Source organism: Bubalus bubalis, chromosome 21, assembly GCF_019923935.1.
Source record: "Bubalus bubalis isolate 160015118507 breed Murrah chromosome 21, NDDB_SH_1, whole genome shotgun sequence".
NCBI lineage: Eukaryota > Metazoa > Chordata > Mammalia > Artiodactyla > Bovidae > Bubalus > Bubalus bubalis.
The window spans coordinates 42,949,006-42,967,485 of NC_059177.1; the positions used below are offsets into that span (position 1 = coordinate 42,949,006).

The 18,480-nt window shown below is 44.2% G+C and overlaps 2 protein-coding genes across 8 annotated transcripts; both read right to left on the reverse strand.

The window, feature by feature from the left end:
* Positions 1-299: 299 nt before the first annotated feature.
* Positions 300-5,448, reverse strand: HTD2 (hydroxyacyl-thioester dehydratase type 2). Its single transcript, XM_025272722.3, has one exon. It carries the CDS (start codon positions 5,446-5,448, stop codon positions 4,942-4,944), a length of 507 nt encoding a protein of 168 aa, XP_025128507.1. The 3' UTR covers positions 300-4,941.
* Positions 5,449-5,492: 44 nt separating this feature from the next.
* On the reverse strand, positions 5,493-11,932 carry RPP14 (ribonuclease P/MRP subunit p14). Of its 7 annotated transcripts, none has more exons than XM_025272717.2 (6): positions 11,817-11,932; positions 8,832-8,949; positions 8,616-8,700; positions 6,587-6,663; positions 6,066-6,144; positions 5,493-5,624 (listed from the first exon to the last, which is right to left on the reverse strand). In XM_025272717.2, the coding sequence occupies exons 2-6, from the start codon at positions 8,906-8,908 to the stop codon at positions 5,568-5,570; spliced, it is 375 nt and encodes a 124-aa protein (XP_025128502.1). In that variant the 5' UTR covers positions 8,909-8,949; positions 11,817-11,932; the 3' UTR covers positions 5,493-5,567. The 7 variants fall into 7 exon arrangements, with proteins under 7 accessions (XP_025128502.1, XP_025128499.2, XP_006041441.1 ...); XM_025272714.3 differs by having other exon boundaries at positions 11,771-11,924; XM_006041379.3 differs by having other exon boundaries at positions 8,832-8,934; positions 11,817-11,922.
* Positions 11,933-18,480: the final 6,548 nt, after the last annotated feature.

Consider the following 18,480-nt stretch of genomic DNA (forward strand, 5'->3'; position numbering starts at 1 on the left):
ATTCGTATCATGTGGGCTGACCGGAGACAAGGCTCTTGCATACTGCTGGGGGAATATAAATTGGGGCATTTATGCACTCAACAATTATTTACTGAGTACTTAACCATGTAAGAGGTCTGGCACTGGCAGCTGGGATTTGACCACACACATCAAAATGTCCTCACCCAGTAATCCTACCTGTAAGAGATTATCCTAAGGAAATACTCAGAGATCAGTGCAAATACATAGCACTCAAAGGTATATATCTAACAACAGAAGACTGGACAAATCGTGATACAATCATAAATATTTTACAAAGATTGAAAATTAGATCAAAGGATATTTAATGATGTTGGGGAATGCCCTAGATACAACAGTAAGTAGGAAAAAAACCCAATATATGCATTTTATGATTTCAAGATTTTAAAATGTTCATAGGAAAAACATCAGAAGGAAGCCCACCAAAATATTAGCTGAGGGTCTTCAGTAAACAGAATCATGATGCTATTTTGTTTTTCTGCACTTTTCAAAATGTCTCTAAAAATATTTTACTTGTACGTGTAGGAAAAAACATAACAATATTATACAACTGAGTTGCAAAGGTCATCAAATGACAGCCTGTCCTCTTCCTTACTAAGGAAATGAAACTGAAAGTCAGAAATCAGGTATTTGATGGAATGAAGCCAGGGACTAACAACTCTCAATCTAGGCTTTCCTGTTCTTCTTGCCTGAAGCCTCTGAGAATAAAATACTATAGCAGCCTTATAATCTCATCTACCCAAATCAGTGCCCTAAAGAGCCTAGACTTAACTGGATCCCTGGATCCTCTGGAGACTAGGCTATGATAGTCTGAAAAGCCATTTGGCTTTTGAAGTGGCTCACGGTGAATGTGAAGAAACTCCCTAGTCCAGAGCTGATGTGAATCAAATCTACTTTGCTTCCAGTCTCATACTGGGTAAAGCAAATGAGATATGCAGTACTTCTGTTGCCATATACATAACTACTCAGGGCTGCAAGGGAAAATAAAGAAAGATTTATATTCTTGTATGCTGCCAAATGTTTAGATAGTCCACAGGTTGTTTAACAGCTTGACATTTGGCCAGACTGACTGAAAATAATGATTTTTAGTGAAGATGCTTCTGGACCTGGCAACTGTTCTACAAATCCTCATAGAACCTAGTGAAAAACTCAGTGGTTCCTAAGCAGCATCGCCTCCCCACTCAGAATTATTTTCTTTGTTTAAATATTCATGATCTGGATTAAAAAAAAAAAAAAAAAGAAAATTCAAGTCACTTGTGATCATTCTTACTTCCCTTACATACTGGAATTTTTCATCACATCGCAGAGGAATTTTGCTCACAGTTTATAAGGTCATGTGAACTGTGGCCTAAGAGCCACCCAAGAAATTCACTGTGGCCTAGAAATCGACTGTTTGTGGAGCCTTCTATTAATTCTTTTCTATTTATGTAGTGTCCACATTCATCTTGGGTTTTCTTATGATTTTTCTGCAAACCAAAATTTCTCTGAAGATGTTGAGGATTCTGGTCTCTGTGTGTAATCCATAGGAAGAAAATCCAAGGACAAAGGGAGTGAAACATCTGGGACCCTGGAGATACTCAAATGCAGCCCCAGAGTAATTTCACGGCACTTGCATAGAGTCAGTTAATAAATTATGCCAGCACATGACGCATTCAGAGTGGCACAGCTGCTCAGTGACTGTCAACCTTTGGTCGAGTATGTTTTAATATAAAAACTTAATAGATGTAATTTAGTAGCAATTTTCTTTGGGAGTAAATTGGTCTCTTAATCATGCTCTAAGAATGTAAAAAGAAAAATGTCTAATAATTCAGCACAAAATGAAAACCTGTGGTTACCTAAGAGGTACCAGTGGGCCTTTAGCAGTTCTTTTTTTCTAGCTGAATACGCAAGATGAATGGTGGCTGTGGGGAGGCCTTCTCCCTGTTGCTACTTAAGACTCACTGCTCAGAAAAAGAAATGAGTGGCATTTCACCAATATGGAAATGTTTCTAACCAAATACAAAAATCTGTTAAGCAATTTTCCAGTACATTAGGCTGAAATTGCTTACGATGGGTGTGTATTTCTGTGGTGATCAAACATCCTATAAACTGCAGTCTTGCCCCTACATGGCAAGCACTGGGACAATCTGCCCTGCTCTTTCAGTCGGTACTTGGGTACTCACTTCTCTTTGTGACCCTGGACAGTCAAGGCCACTCTCAATTACTTGGAAGAGGATTTCCTATATGAGAGTCACTCGTGCTTTCGTTAGAAGAGTCACTCTTTCTGGCAACTTGTAGAGAGCTCAAAATGAAAAAGCCAGCCAGCTAGTATGTGTTATAGTCAGCTTCAATAAAGCGTAAGTGGTCTGAGAATCCTGGCTCAGCGTAAAAATAACAAGTCATCATTTACAGAGTCTCCCTAAATCCTTGCCTACTTCTCTGTTCCATCTTTTTTCAGTTTATAAAGATCAAAGACCATGACATCCATGGAGAATTAAAAAAAAAAGGAAACATTCCTACTGAGAAGCTACTTTAAGTTACACACTATTAATCAGCTATCCATCAGATCTCATATACCCAAGTCCCCACCACGCCTGACTTGCACTTTCATCTTTAGAATAACTCTTTCAGTAATTCTGCTCTGAAGACACTCACTGAACATCAACTTAGAAAAAGTGCAGGTGATAGGTATTGGTAGAAGCCATCAAGTAACAGCGAGGAAAACATTAAAACTGTAACAGGAAATAAGATCTAGAATATTCTAAATAGAAAAAAAATTACGTATGATGGTAGTTCCAAATACAAATGCAACATAAGATACTATTATAGAAACTGATAGAGTTCCAGTATGGGAACATTTTAAGACCCACAGGGTAATGGAAAAAAGAAATGCTCTGGAGCCAGGCAGGCCCATGTGAATCCCAGCTCCACTGCATACTAGCTGACAACCCTGGGCAAGTCATAGAGCCCATAAAATGGAACAGTAAATTCATAAAACTGTTTAAAGGATTAGAATTACTGTAGAAACCTGGCTTATCATTGAAAGAATGGTAACCTATAGTATCAATGATCACACCACACTCCACTTGCAAACCCATCCTTCAAGATTCCCATTAAGTCCCAGAGAATGAGTTCTGCAGGAACAGATGGTCTCAGCATCAAGTGTTTATTTTGTGACTCAAGTTCTCCGTTTTGTTTTCCAGTGTCACATCCAATTATCTGCATGTATAGTGTTTCACCTACACATACAACCTTCTTCAGGTGAACCTGAAGCCGTATAAGCTTCCCCTTCTGAGACTCACGGTAACAGCATCCTTGCTCTGCACCCTGATTTTGGTATTTTCCACGTTACCAACACAAACTGGAGTATGGTACAATAGTAAACTACTCATTTATACACAACACTGCCCTCTAGTGATGAGAACAATTCTTTCTAGTAGTCTGTTTTAAGGATCCCCTTGATGTAAACAACAAAAATCTAGTTAACCCATCCAGCAGCAGGAAAATTTTTTTCCAGGAAATGTGGGTGGATGCAACCAATTAATTTGATCTTATCTTCCTGATCAAAGCAACCAGCTGTGGTCTGAGCCACCATCTAAAGCCACAGAGCACAGATGGACTACCTGTATGTTCTACCATCGAGTCTTATCCTAAGTGCTGGCTGTGTACAGGATGACCAATAACAACACATTAGGCACGTTTCCTCTCTAACACCCCTCAACGCTTAAGAACTTGGCCACCACAGTGTTCCTTCAATTTTTTTAATCTTATAATTATTTTAATAAAAGCATGTATTATTTATATAATGGGTGGGGACCCCCAAAATATTTTCAAGGGAGAGAGAAAAATCACCTGGATTGCTAAAACAGAAACTCTGCACTCAAGATCAATTCCAGGTTTAGAAAACCAATGGAGACTGGCTGACATCCTGAAAGATTCATCTGTTCTTTAATTTTTGGCCAGATAGCTCCAAACTCAGGAAACCTGTAGCCTTGCTCATAGATGAGAATGACAACAGCAGCAGCTGCTGTTCAGAGGCTGGGCCTTGTGCTCACCTATTTGCATCTGTCATCTCCAGCACTCCTGTATGGAGTCGTTATCACTGCTTTATAGAGGAAACCGAGAGAGCTTACAGAACCGAGTCCCAAGATGCACACAAGCCCTCCCCCAGTGACAGGAAAACCATCTGAAGGGCAAGTGACACTGAAGGGTCAATTAATCACCATGTTGGTGTAAACAGTAACAAATTATAATAAACTCTGATTCAGAAACTGCTGAAGAACAAGATCTAACAATATTTACTGTTAAAAGATAGGTGTTCAAAGATAACCTATCTTCCATCATTGCCTTTAATAATTAAATGCTTGCTACTTATAAACGCAGTGACTTAAGTAAATTCTTATTCTACACAGATATAGGTAGGTTTGTGTTATCTGAATACAAATCTAATTAGGTTTGAAATCCTAAAAATAGAACATTAAGCTAAATGATAACTTTCCTAACACTTTTTTTTTTCTTTTTTAATGGCACCTTATGGGAGCCTGGTTAACAGTATGCAACCTTAGAATCACCTCTGATCTCCTCTGTTCACTTGTGTGTGTGTGTGTCTGTGCGCGCACGGGCATGCTGTGCCACACGGCTTGTGGCATCCTACTTTCCTGACTAGGGATTGGATCCATGCCCCTGGCAGTGAAAGCCTAGAGTCCTAACCACTGGACCACCAGGGAATTGCCAATTTTTTTCAGTGTTGAAAACCTAGATAGATGATGAATATACTTAAGCTGGAGTGAAGCCTAAGTGGACACTGGAACATCTCTCTACCTGCTCCCTTCCCCCAGTACAGGTTTATGAGCCTGCACTTGCTGAAGAACAGCAATCCCTGTTTTCCCCAGAGGCTTTCAATAACAACAATGATGCCTGAACTTGTACCTCTAAAGACGTATTTCAGGATTTGGGAGCTTCTGGGACCATAACTTTAACCCAGCCTTCCATAACGGTCTTTTTACTTTCTAGTACAGAACATGATACTGCAATAATGGCAATGAACCGCTTCAGCTTTTTCACTTCTGCAGAAGCTAAAACAACTTCCCCAACATATAAAGGGGCTGGAAAGTTAATTTCCTGGGAAAGAAACACACAGCCTGGCCCTGGCATTTTAGTACCGAGGAGAGCTGAAATAAGTCCATTGATCAAAACTCCATGGACAATTGTCTTTCCAAATCTGGTGTGTTTTGCAAAATCTTCGTCTAAGTGCAAAGGATTGACATCCCCTGTTAATTCTGAGAAGGTGGCCACATCCCTCTGTGTGAAGGCCCTCCTGAGTTCAGCCCGGTCTCCAACTCTGAGGTGCATGTGCCCTAAGGGCTGCCTGTTCAGCACTGTTTGGCTCAGGCAGATTCTCCTGTGAAGCCTACCCCACCAAAGGCGATGGCTGGACATTACTGGGAACATCTTCAGCACTCTCAAATCTCATCGACAGGAGCTTTTGGGCTGCTTTGGTCTCCAAACATTATGCTGGCACCAAAAAGTACTTTTGAGAGTGAGGAATATTTTCTCAAATTGAAGACTACTCAATTCAATACTAGTTCCCTACTATTGCCAGATAATGCAAGGAGAAATGGAGAAACCTGTAAGAGAGGAAAAAAAATTTTAAGGCAGTATCAGGAGAAAATTGCCTGGAAATCCAGGACAGTGTAGAAATATGCCCTGTTTTATAGGATAAGCCAAATCGATGCAGTAGCATTTTAAAGAGCATCTTGAGAGCTAGCCTGAGATAAATAAATGGGCATGACAAGCTCAGAGAGAACATTTCAATACATTAGGCACGAGGCATTAAGCAATAAGACTTTTCCACAGGTGTTCCAAGTTTTATCCCCAAACCTCTCCCATACACCTAAAACCTAAGCATTCTGTCTCACGTTTTCATAACTACTGACACCCTGGGTTTCCCCCTCCCAGCTGGATGGCATTAACCACACTAGGTTTATGCAAGCAAAAATGGGACACGTATTAATAAGCAATTTGGTCTACTACTCAGCTTCAACTGGAGTATGTGAAGGTGTTTTTACCTGAATCACTCTGAAAGCACAGTTCTTGCCTTTATAGGATCCTAACAGGGTCAGAGAGCTCCACAATTTGACAAGACCACTATGGAAAGATCAAGAAAGCATCAGTAAAGATTCATTCCTGCAGCATCTCACTCATACTTTTTTCTGTGATGGTCCAGAAAGTAGTTTCTACCAGAAACCTGATTTAAATAAGAAAACTTTACAAATAAAAGCATACCATGTCAAGGCAGAGGACAGAATGAACCTCAATCAGGCATGTTTGTAAAATTCCCACTTCTGAGTCTGCAACCATGACTATCAACTGGGAAACACTACAACGGTAAGTAAATCCCAAGTCTGGCTCTCTGGACTGTAAGTTCCTGGTGGGTAAGTGTTCACATTCTCTCCCATTTAACCTTTCAAAAGCTGCTTGGAGTTCACAAGGGCAAAACTCTCCTCATTCTCGGAAGGGAGCACTTCTGCTGTTTTTTATCATCCGTCTCTGCTCTGTTACACTAGAAGGGTTCCACCATCAGTCATACCTGCTGCATATCCTCAGGATAGCTGACAGGGTCTTCTCTTCATAGGTCAGAACGTCCAGAGGTAAGGCAGCATCGACCTAAGTAGAGAATGATGCCGTTAGCAGATGAGTATCATCCTTACTCTTGAACTCTAATTGCTTTTCTCCTCCAAAAAATCTGCATTTTATTTAATGGTGCTGGAGCACGAGGCCCGCTTTTTTACAGCTCCCTCTGCCTGGATTATTCTTCCTATACCTTTCCATGTTGCTAAGACCTCTTTACTTTTCTCAAGTCTTTGTTTACATTGTTCCTTCCCTGATGCCCAAGATTAAGTACAGTAGCTTGCTACACTCTTTCACATACAGGACCCACCACTCCTTTCACAATACTCAGCATTCTTGCCATTAATTGTTCAACATGGTTTCCTACTAACATAACCAACCCCGACAGCCCATGAGGCAGAAGCTATGTCTGTTTGTTTACAGCTACATCCCCAGGAATAAGGTTTCATACTTGACATATAGAAGGTGCATGGATTTTTTTTTTCCCTCACACTTTTTACTTTGAAAAACTAAAGTCATATTACATTGCAAAGAAATGTAAAGGAAGGTTCCATGTGCCCTTCACTCAGCCTCCCGCACCGTCAGCATCTTGCATAACTACAGTATAACATCAACACCGGAAAACCAAAGTTAATAAATCAGAGCTTATTCTGACTTTGCCAGTGATACATGCACTCATTTGTTTACATGTGCATATGTGTAGTTCTGTGCAACACTGTCATATAGATTGTTTAAGGGAACCATTACCATAATCAAGATAAAGAGCTATACCATCACAAGGCTCTCTTTCAACTTGTCCTCAGCCCTCACATGCAAACACTCATCTGTCTCCAGACTATATAGTTATGTATGATAATTACAGTATTTGGGGAACATTATATAAATGGAATCACTCAACATAGCAAGCCACTTTTGGGGATTGGCTTTTGTATTCTGGCTGCACCAAGCCACATGGCATGTGGGATGGTTCCCCAGAGAGCGAATCCTAGCCTCTGCAGTCAAAGTGTCAATCCTAACCACTAGGCCTCCAGGAAATGCCCACTTCTGCCAATTTTCTCATCAGACTGTTTGTGTTTCTTTTACTATTGAGTTTGAAGAGATCTTTATATATTCCAGATATCAGTCCTTATGTGGTTTGCAAATATATTCCCCTCAGTCTGTAATTTGTTTTTTCAGCCTCTGAACCAAGGCTGTTGCAAAGTAAAAGGTTTTCATTTTGATGAGTGCTTGACAGATTTTAATTTAATAAAACATATGTACCAGGAAATAATTTCCTGAGAATCATCTGTCTTTGTTTTCTCTTCAAAACTCTACTTGTTTTCAAGTGAATGCTAAAACAGTACTACTCACAAGCACTAGTCTGTGATAAGGAGCCACACAAGAGTGGAAATTGACAGTATCAGTGGACATAGTGCTTAGCTCAGGTCCGATTTTCTCACTGAAGACTCTCAGTAAAGGAAATGCTGTGCTGACTGACATTCTGGTACAAGCCACTAATCCTCACAGTGGGCAAGAAAAAGAAAAAGAAAACAAACGGTTTGCAGGTTGCCAGTCTGCACCATAGTTTGAGTAGCACTACACAAGTTTCTTGTCAACCAAAAGCCATATTAGAAAAAACCTACTCAAAACTCATCACTTCTAAAACTCTGCTTCTGCAGTTTCAAATGTGGTTTTAAACTCATTTTTGGAAAAATGTCCTTCCTTCCAGTATGTCTTACAAAATCTTCAGGCTAAATCGCTACAGTCAGGTCCGATTTTGTGCAACCCTATGGACTGCAGCCTGCCAGGCTCCTCTGTCCATGAGATCCTCCAGGCAAGAAGACTGGAGTGGGTTGCCACACCCTACTCCAGGGGATCTTCCCAACCTAGGGATCAAACCCGCGTCTCTTATGTCTCCTGCATTGGCAGGCGGGTTCTTTACCACTAGCGTCACCTGGGAAACCCCTACAAAATCTTAGTGGTGTTCAAACTACCAAGTGACTCCATACCTCACCAAACAGGTCCTTCAGGGCTGAAATAAGCAGCTGTTTGAACTGCGCAGCATTCAGTCCAACACCACCATCTTGAAATTCTCTGTAAGAAAAAAATTTTAAATGCACTGTGTTAAATTTCATACTACTCAGATTCATAAAAAAGTAATCAAAATAAAACTTAAGTAAATCAATTAAAAAAAAAAAATAAGAAACTTAAGGGACGGAACTTACAGGCGGACTTTCATGTAGTGGTACTCAGAGGGATTTTTGTAAACAATTCTTTCATATGTGGTAGCTGGGGCTGGCATCTTTTTCCAGTGCTGATCACATCTACCTTGAGTCAAGAAGGCTAAAAATTAGAAAGATATAAGCTATTTTTCACTTTTTTTTTTAAAGATAATTTGAGCTATCTGATTTTTTTAAAAGAACTCCTAGTACAATACCTCATCTAATTCTGGTCAAGCTGGTGTTACCTGTACAGACACAAAGGAAATTTCTATATTTTACATATGCCAGACCACTGTATTCTTATTTAAATCCCAGCAAACATTTTCCCTTACTGAGTACCCAGCTCTGTGCTAAATACTTCACATACTTTAGGTCACATCTTCAAAATGATCCCAGCAGGTAAATGCTATTAGTAACCTCATTTTTGAGATGAGAACATTGAGCGCTGGCACAGATGGCTACTACCTGCCCAAAGGCACAAAGAGATTCTAACTGCTGCTGAGTCCCCTCAAGACCACCCAGGCATGATGCCTCTTAATGCAAATAATAAAAGCATCCAGGAGTACAATCTGGGACCTCTTCTTCTTTACTCTCAGTCAACAAAGAACATGAAGAGGAGAATGAGGGGTGGCACCTCTGCTGGACTCCCCCAACGCTGGACCTGCCTGTTCTCTGTCTGGAGGCCAGGCCTGCACAGGGTTATTTGGCAGCCTCCTGAACGACTGAGCTTCAACAGCAAAGGTCTGCAGAGGAATGTCTGGAATGGACACTCAAGCCATTTCTAACAGATATGGGACTTTCAAGAACTCAGAACACACTGGTCCCCCTGTATAGAATCCCTGTCCTTGGCTCCACTCCCACCTCACTCTCACTCTGGACCTCTCCTACTCAGCCTTCACATTTTAACTTAAAGTTCACCTCTTCCAGGAATATCATGTCTTCAAGGAGGTCTCCTCTGACACCCTGTTTTAAGTTATCTTGTTATGGAGTCTTTCAATATTGTCTATTTATTTAATATCTGCTCCCCCAACTAAAGGGACCAGGAAACTGAGGCCCAACCACGGAAAGGGACTTTTTCAAAGTCACATAACTATAAACCAGCATTTACAAACACATCTCTGGGCCCAGTTCCAAACACTCCCAGATGATGACCGCAAGAGAAAAGAAGTCAGGGTCAAGCAGCTACATCCAACCATCCATTCAACAATCATCAATATTAACTGAGTCTGGCACAGAATATTTAACCAACACTTACTAAAATACACAACGGATCAATTGGTAGTAGTGTGAGCCCTGTATATTCAAGAGTATCTCTGATTTCAGACTGTACCTACTGCTTCTTTCCCCACCACCACAGTCTCCCCTAACTAAAAGGGCAAGGAGAACAGGACTCTCAGTCATTCCACTTATTGCCCAGCACACAACAGCTGTTTTTGAAGTGTTACTGAGTACTTTAGAAGAGTTGGCTGCCTGAGGCAGATGAGTGAGATGGGGGATGGGGCTTAGGATGCCAATAACAAAGGCGCACACAGTATTCTGGAAATGGATAATGGTGATAGCTGTACAACAATATAAATGTACTTAATGCCAACAAACTGTACATTTTAAAATGGCACATGTTATGTTATGTTTATTTTACAAAAAAAAAAAAAAAACAACCCACAAAACACTTAAGGAGCAGGTGTTTATTGAGCAGTCACTTCTGGACTGGCCTCGGACAGGCCTGAGCCACAGCGTCACTAACAGCACGGCCCTCTGCAGGTTGTCCTCAGAGTAAAGGAGACGACGGCTGGGAAGCTCTCCCTGCAGCCTGGCTCAGTCACCAGCCTCACCGGGAAAATGTGAGCACTTCCACGGTGGCTGTCATCACCATCTCTCAAGTCAGCCTTTTTGGTAGCTGCAGGGATACTCATAACCTGACTTATTAGTAACAGGTGTCCCTGCTTCCCTCCCCAGTCTCGTCTCTACAGCAGCCTGCGTGACCCTGTTAAAAACTAATCAGGCCACATCATTCCTCTTCTCGAAGCCTTGTAAAAGTTCCCCTTTCAGAGTAAAGCCAAAGTCTTTACAGCCCTGTAAGGTCCAACCTGATCGATACCCGCTACTTCCAACGCCTTGACCTCGTGTCTTACCACTCTCCCCTGCTCAGCTCCTTCCACCACGCCGGCCTCCCCAGCTCCAGCTTTTCCCCTCCGGTCTCTGGACGTCTCTCCTAGCTTTTCCACATGCTAGAAATAATCTTCCTCCAGATAGCCACGTGGCTCACTCCCTCGCCTCTTTCATGACTTTGTTCAATTTCAGCCCCCGATCTGTTCCAGTGGCATTTTTCTCTTATGTCACTGCCCCGTGCCCCTGCTCTACTTTTTCCTCAAGGCATTCACCACCTTCCAATATTAACTGTCAAGTTCATTTGTTCTTTATTTCAATTTCCCTCCCCAGCCCTACTAGAATATACGCTCCAAAAGAAACGGGGTTTTCTGTTGTGTTCTCGGTTGTTTCCCAAAAACCTAAAGCAATACATCGCATACGACAGGAATTCAATATATAATTTTGAGACGAAATGATTTTTTTTTAAAAAAAGCTCTCGATTCCCTACTGTTGGGCAGGTGAAGTCGTTTTCAACTTTTTCTAACTTCCGCCACTGATTTCGCGCCCGCCTGGCCAGGCGCATGAGTTCTGCACACGTGGTCTCGCTCAGTCCTCTCAGCCGTCCGGTGCGGCTGAGACCGCGTTGCAGAGAAGCCCGGGATGGTCCGCGGCCCAGCCTCGCCTTAGCCCGTGGCGTCCGCGGCCGGAGCGGGAGATACCCGAGGCCCCTCCTCGCTGCCCGCGGTCCCTCCGCCTTACGCACGCTCCCCTGGCGCGCACGTCCATACGTCACCAGTGCGGCCAACTGGGCCCACTCCCGGAAAACAGTCTCCCCGCTGTGGGCTTCCGCCTACCCGCTCTCCGTCGGACTAGCCTGACGCCTCCCGGACTCTTACTCACTGCAAAAATCCACCAAGACGTGGAGCTACCGCGCAGCTTGCGGCCTGGGGAAACTCCGGGGTGTTTACGTTTGGCTCCTCTGCCCCGCCCCCGGATGCGTGACATGGAGAGCGGATGTGACGCCACCGCGCGGAGTTCTCCTAAGGACCCAGGAATAACTCTGAATCTGAGACTCGCCATGCTTAGTGCCCTCTAGTGCCCACTCTGCAGAAAGCTGTGTGTGCAGATGTCTGCGCAGGGTAAGGGACTCTGCCCAGGAGCTTGTTTCGCAGTCATTCACTCACTCATGCCTTCATTCGTTCAAAAAAATTTGTATCTGGCATCTCTTCTGGTGAGCATCTCCTATGTAAAGCACTCACCAAGGGCAAGACCCTTTCTCGGTGTCTCTTGTGGCTCCCAGCGCATAGTAGGTATTCTGTCTGGGTTAACATAAAAAGCCCAGATGGTTCTCTTTCCAAATGTAAACCAAGCATCATCTATTCGTGAACTGAATAAGTACTTGCTGAGCCCCTATTATGTGATAGGTACTGGGAACAAGATGATATGGCCCCTGTACTCATGAAACATACCATGTGTATTCAATAATGATAGCTAATATTAATCAAGTGCTTACTTTGTGGCCAGGCACTATGCAAAAAACTACATTATCTCATTGAACTCTCACACAATCCTAAGGACACTATTATTATGATCCATTTTACAGAGACGGAAACTGAGGCACAACAGGCTAAGATCAAGAGCACACAGTTATAAGTACATCTGACTCTAGACAGTTCTTTCCACACTACACCGTATTACCACCACTTACGTGATATGTCAGGGGTATTTATAGGAGAGGGCCTGGGGCTGCCAAAACTTTAATGTAAAGCCCATGAGGTTGGGGCCTTGTCAGTATTGGCTCCACCACTGCCATCCGGTGCCCAGCTCTCAACTCCTACCAAGTACCCCTAAAATGAGTTCCCTTGACAAGTTTATGATTAGTCTCTCGATCCAAAACTTTATTCCCTTTCTTGTCCTGCCCCTGTTCCCCTCAGGATTGAAAAGCAGCCAAAAAAAAAAAAAGGAAGAGTGAAACCAAGCAGGACCCTGTGAGCCCTTCTTGGGTACAGAAGTCCTTCCATGTGTAACTAGAAGAGAATTCATCTTGCTCACTTGAGAATTCCAGGGGCTGGCCTTAAGGAGATGCAAACAGCCCAACCTTGGAGTAGAGTTACTGATTGATTACACATAAAACCTTCAAGATGATGCTGACCACACCGCTGCACAGTCAGTCTGGAGATAATTACTGGAACTGACTGTGCTGTTCTGCATGTAGCCCCTTGCTTGTGCACTCCTGAAACTCCCCTTTAAAACCTTTTTCCTCTAACCCACAACTAGGAGATGGTCTCAGACATAGTCCATCATAGCTAATATTAATCAAGGGCTTACTTTGTGCCAGGCGCCATGCAATAGCGCCTGAATAAAGCAACTTTTTTTCACCAACACTCATCTCTGAGTATTGACTTTTTGAGCAGCAAGCAGCCAAACTTGGGTTCCTACTGGCCTCTGCATCTAGTGTACACATGGATACATATATACATAAGTGTGATGTCTAGAAGGGTTCCAAGTGGACTGATGGAAGAAGGGTGGGGCTGTGTAGAAGGTGGAGGAGATGCTCACAATGTTTTAGCATCCAGTTTGTTTATTTTAAACTGAGGAGGCATCGTTTTTATAACACTGTTAAAACCTGTTAAATAAAATTCAGGACTTGCCCCTTAGAGTCACCAGAGGGAGCCTTGGACCATAGCCATCTGCATGCCCCTCTTTCCAACTTGGAAGAACAGATTTTCCTCAAGATGTCACCTCCCACCCGACTCCCCAAAGCAGGAGAGAAGGGACAGGGAAGGCAGGTTCACTGTCCCTTAACTGCCACCCTGGAATCCAAGAAAAATCTGGAAACCAAATCTTTCTTCATTTGGCATAATGCTTAATCTGAACTGAGATGAAGCTTTTTATAGCTTTTGTCCCGTTTGCTGCAGATATGCAGAGCATACAGCAGAAATACGAATGCATTAGACCACAGAAGGCAGCCCCGGACCTCACCCGGCGTGCTGCACAATGTATGGTGTACATGCAGTAATACCTCTGTACAATCTGAAAATTTCTGTATTCAGTGCCACATCTGGTTCTGTGAGGTGTGGTGGGGGACTGTAGTCTGACACTCAGAGTTGCCCTCTAGCTAGTTAATTAATCCCAGTCAGTTTTGACTTGGGTCACTGGGATTGTCATCTTTGTGCCACTTTTTTTTTTTCTTTTTTGGCCGCATCACTTGGCATGTGGGGTCTTAGTCCCCCAACCAGGGATCAAACTCTCACCCCCTGCAGTGGAGTCTTAACCACTGGACTGCCAGAGAAGTCCCTCCTGCCACTTTCTGCCGCTAAGAATCTCTTCTCCTCTCGTCCTTACTGGAGCTCGGGAGACATCTAGGTGTGCCCTGAGGTTCCTGTTCGTTGTCTTGAGGGCTTAGAGACCAAAGATCCAGAAACAAGGAAAAGGAAGATTCCTCCAGGAGCCAACAGACAGGGCTGTCCTGTTGCTCAAAGGACATCCTTCCCTCCCCCCACCCCCCGGCATAAGGTCCCACGAGACCCTCAGCCTATCACAGGCACTGGCAACCCCAGGCCCACAACCTGATGATGATTTCCAGCCCAGACAGCAGCAACGCTGGGTCCCGAGGAAGCTGGAGACACCAGGACCGCAGCCCCAGCAGGGCTGCCCTCTGGCCCAGACCAGGGCAGGTAATTTGAGGACTTTCCCACTGCCCCATCTGTGACCACCCCCTCTGCTCTTTTTTAACCTCCTTTCAGGGAATGGAGAGGCTATATGAACATCATCCAATTTGGGAGGGATGAGAGTCGGGGAGGGAAAAGTGGCTGATGAGAAAGTCCTAGTCTGTATGGTTCAAGGAGTGACCTTGGAAGATTGGAAAGATGAAGAATCAGAAGAGTCAGGTTTCCAACTGTTAAGAGAGTGTTTGTGTGGGTGATGGAGCAGACAGATAAGAGATAAACAATGAAAAAGAGATGGGACAAGGGGTGGGGAAGAGAGAGAGACAGAAAAACTTGGGAAACAGACAGAGTCCAAGAGATCCTTTAAAAATGGTCCCAAACCTGGCCAAAGAGTATTTTAGCAAACATTTCTGAAGATCCAATAAACTACTGCTTTTAATAAAAGTCTTGGTTTAGTACTGTCGTCCACCCTAGTTGGTGTGCCTGAGGCACAGTGAAGCCACACCCACTGAAAGGTCCCAGTGTGGAACAGAGAAGGGTTTACGGAAAGGCCAAGCAAGGAGGAGGGTGCTCATGCTCAGAAAACCCAAACTCTCCCACGGCTCCCAGGGAAGTTTTTAAAGGCAACATTTGGGGTGGAGACTACAGGGTGGGTGATTTTCTGATTGTGTGGTGCTGAGGGGACAGGTGATGTTTCGGGAACCCCAGTAACCAGCCTTCCAGTTCCAACCAGTGTGGGGTCTAGTCCCTCGGCTCCTCAGATGATCACCAGTCAAGAGCAGCGGACTGACCTCTGCGGCAACCAGAAACATCCCTCCCCCACCCCAGAAACCTGCTTTGGACAAACAACCCCGATTATCTCCAGAGTGTGGAGGAGGGATGAGGGTACCAGCAAGGTAAATGAGCCTTGCAGGAACCGAATAACACAAGTTCCAATTATGAAGAGGCTAGAATGAGGAGGGCAGGCACCTTGATGTGCCCTTTAGCAACAGGATCCTGGAATCCAGGTGAGCTGGTTTCCAGCCTCACAGGCGGCTCAGCAATGGCAGATCCCGAACTTATCTGAATAAACAGGCAGGTCACCTTCCTCAGCAGGGGCCCCAAGGTGTGACCTCAGCGATCTGCAGCTGAAGCAGCCACACAATGGCCTGGTCCAGGTGAGCCAACAGGGCTCCAGGCTCCCCTGGAAATCAAGCAGTAGCACTCCTGTCTGAACCGGTGAAAGCACTGCTTTTGCAAGTCACCTTCAGTCACAAACCAAGAGGCTTCCCTTTACTTGTTATCTGTGTGACCTTGGGCAAGGCACTTTACCCTTCCAAGCCTTGGTCTCCTTGGCTGTAAAATGGGCACAGTGTCCCCTTGTCTCTTATAGGGCTACGTGCGAGTCTGACAAGGTGATGCACGGAAAACACAGAGTAGCAGCTGGCACGCTCACCTGATTCAGTCGTGTAATTTACAAGATTCAGCCTAGCCTGACACACATTACGATCTCCCAGTAATTTCCAGGGACTTGCTTTGGACAAAGCAACAAGTAAGCTTCCCTGGGAAGGAGGAGGATCTCAGGGGCTCAAAGAGAAGATAAGACTGACACTGGCAGGCAGCCCATCCAGTGTCTTGCACCAGTCACTCCTGGTGTCGCTTCTTCCCAGAACAAGGAGCCCAGACTAATGGCGGACTGAGTTCTAAACATTGCTGGTCCCTCAGCCTCTTCAACGTCTGCCTGGAGGGTCCATCCTCAGCAGTATTAACAACCCAGCTCCAGGCAGTGAGGCAAGAGCCCACGTGTGATTCCTGGGGCTTTCCACTGCTATTTCAGAAGCTTCCAGAAGTCTTTCAGGCAGGGCTGTGATAAGTGACCCCTTCCTTCTTTCTAAGACTGTCATTAAAGACGCTCCACCGGACCCATCAATAAAGACACTCCACAGGAACCTGCAGGCTCTTTCTAATCACAAAGGCAGGAAGTGGGGCTCAAGAGGGAGACATGCTTTCCTGCTTTTCGTTTTCCTAGCACCACAGGACCACAATTACAGGGTCAAGAGAGAAGCTTGAAAATCCACTTTGCAGGTCTATCAAAAGCAGCTCTCATGGGACTTCCCTAGTGGTCAAGTGGTTAAGAATCTGCCTGCCACTGCAGGGGACATGGGTTCAATCCCTGGTCCAGGAAGATTCCTCATGCTGTGGGGCACCGAAACTGATGTGCCACAACCACCGAGCCTGTGCTTTAGAGCCTGTGCTTTAGAGCCTGTGCTCTGCAACAAGAGAAGCCACCGCAAGAAGCCCACGCACCGCAACTAGAGAAAGCCCGCTCACAGCAACGAAGACCCAGCACAGCCAAAAATAATTCAATAAACAAGCAAACAAAAGAACTCTCCAGGGACTACTGGCAGTCCAGTAGTCAGGACTCCGCGCTTCTACTGCAGGGGGAGTGGGTTCCAGTGATGCTTTCCAGTGACAGGAGGAGGCGGGAGCCTTGTCCTGAAGATCTTGCCCACTCTCCTTCCAGGGGGATGGCCAGCACGTGCCCCTTTCTGGATGGCTTTACTGAGGGTGCAGTGCAGTGGCTTCTGGACATGATGCTTAGTTCAACCCATCTAATAGGGCTAATAATCTGGGATCCTTATCCCAGGAGGAAAGCATCTGTCCTCACCCAGGGCTAATAATCTGGGAATCTTATGCCAAGTCTGGGGCTTCTTCATCTGTCCCCAGTCATATCTGTCGTGATTGTTGTGACTGACTCCTCTGGGAACCTCATTAAGCTCAGAGCTCTTGGTGAATGAGAGACTGGAACAAGCAACATGACAAATATATACTTTCTTTTCTGCTTCATTGATTTCTGCTCTCACTGTACTGTTTCCTTCTATTTTCTCCCCACTGGGTTTGATTTACTTTTTTTCTAGCTTCTTAAGATAGAAGCTTAAGTTATTTAATGTTTAGCCTTTCTTCTTTTCTAGTATTTGTATTTCAGCCTATAAATTTCCTTGTGAGCACTGCTTAGCTGCATTCTGCAAGTTTGATGTCACATTTTCACATCTCTTATTTTTAAGATCTATATTCTGCTCTTCTTTGATATATTAAAATAATCAGACCAAGCCCTGAATTTCAATTTAAACCACAATGTTCACCACAGAAAGTTCTCACTCTATTTCCAGAACTACTGGGTTTCAGACTCTGTAAAAAGATTTGAAAGAGTGAATATTCTGAGGAGTTTAGGTTTCCAAATGCCACAGAAGAGTCAGAAGAACAGTTTGGTGACCCTCACCTTTTGTTTTGGATGTATAATTTCAACTGAATGAAAACTGCAAACATGGGACTTCCCTGGTGGTCAAGTGGCTAAGACTCCGCGCTCCAACCGTAGGGGGCCCATGTTGGCTCCCTGGTCAGGGAGCTAGATGCCATAGGCCTCAACTAAGAGTTTGCATGCTGCAACTAAGATTCGATATGCCACAACTGAGACCTGGCATAGCCAAATACATAAATATTAGAATAAAAAACTGCAAGCATGATTTCTGGAAATGAAACCAGTAACTCATGCAAATAAGGTCTTCCAATGCCTGTAGAACAGCCTTACTTTAAAAAACTCGTTTTGGGGATTCCCCTGGTGGTCCAGTGGCTTAAGCCTCCTGGATTCCAACGCAGGGGGCCTGTGTTCTGTCCCTGGTCAGGGAACTAGCCCCACATGCTGCAACCAGGAGCTCACATGCCACAAGCAAAAAGATTCTGTGTGCTGAAACTAAGACCTGAAGCAGCTAAACAAAAAGTAAAAACACTTCGAAAATAGATAAATAAATAATTTTAAGAAAGCAAACAAGAAACACATTTTAAAGTTTACAGAAAATCTGCCAACACTACACTTCATTAAGAGCTTAGCAACAGAAACCACTTGCATGTTGCTGATC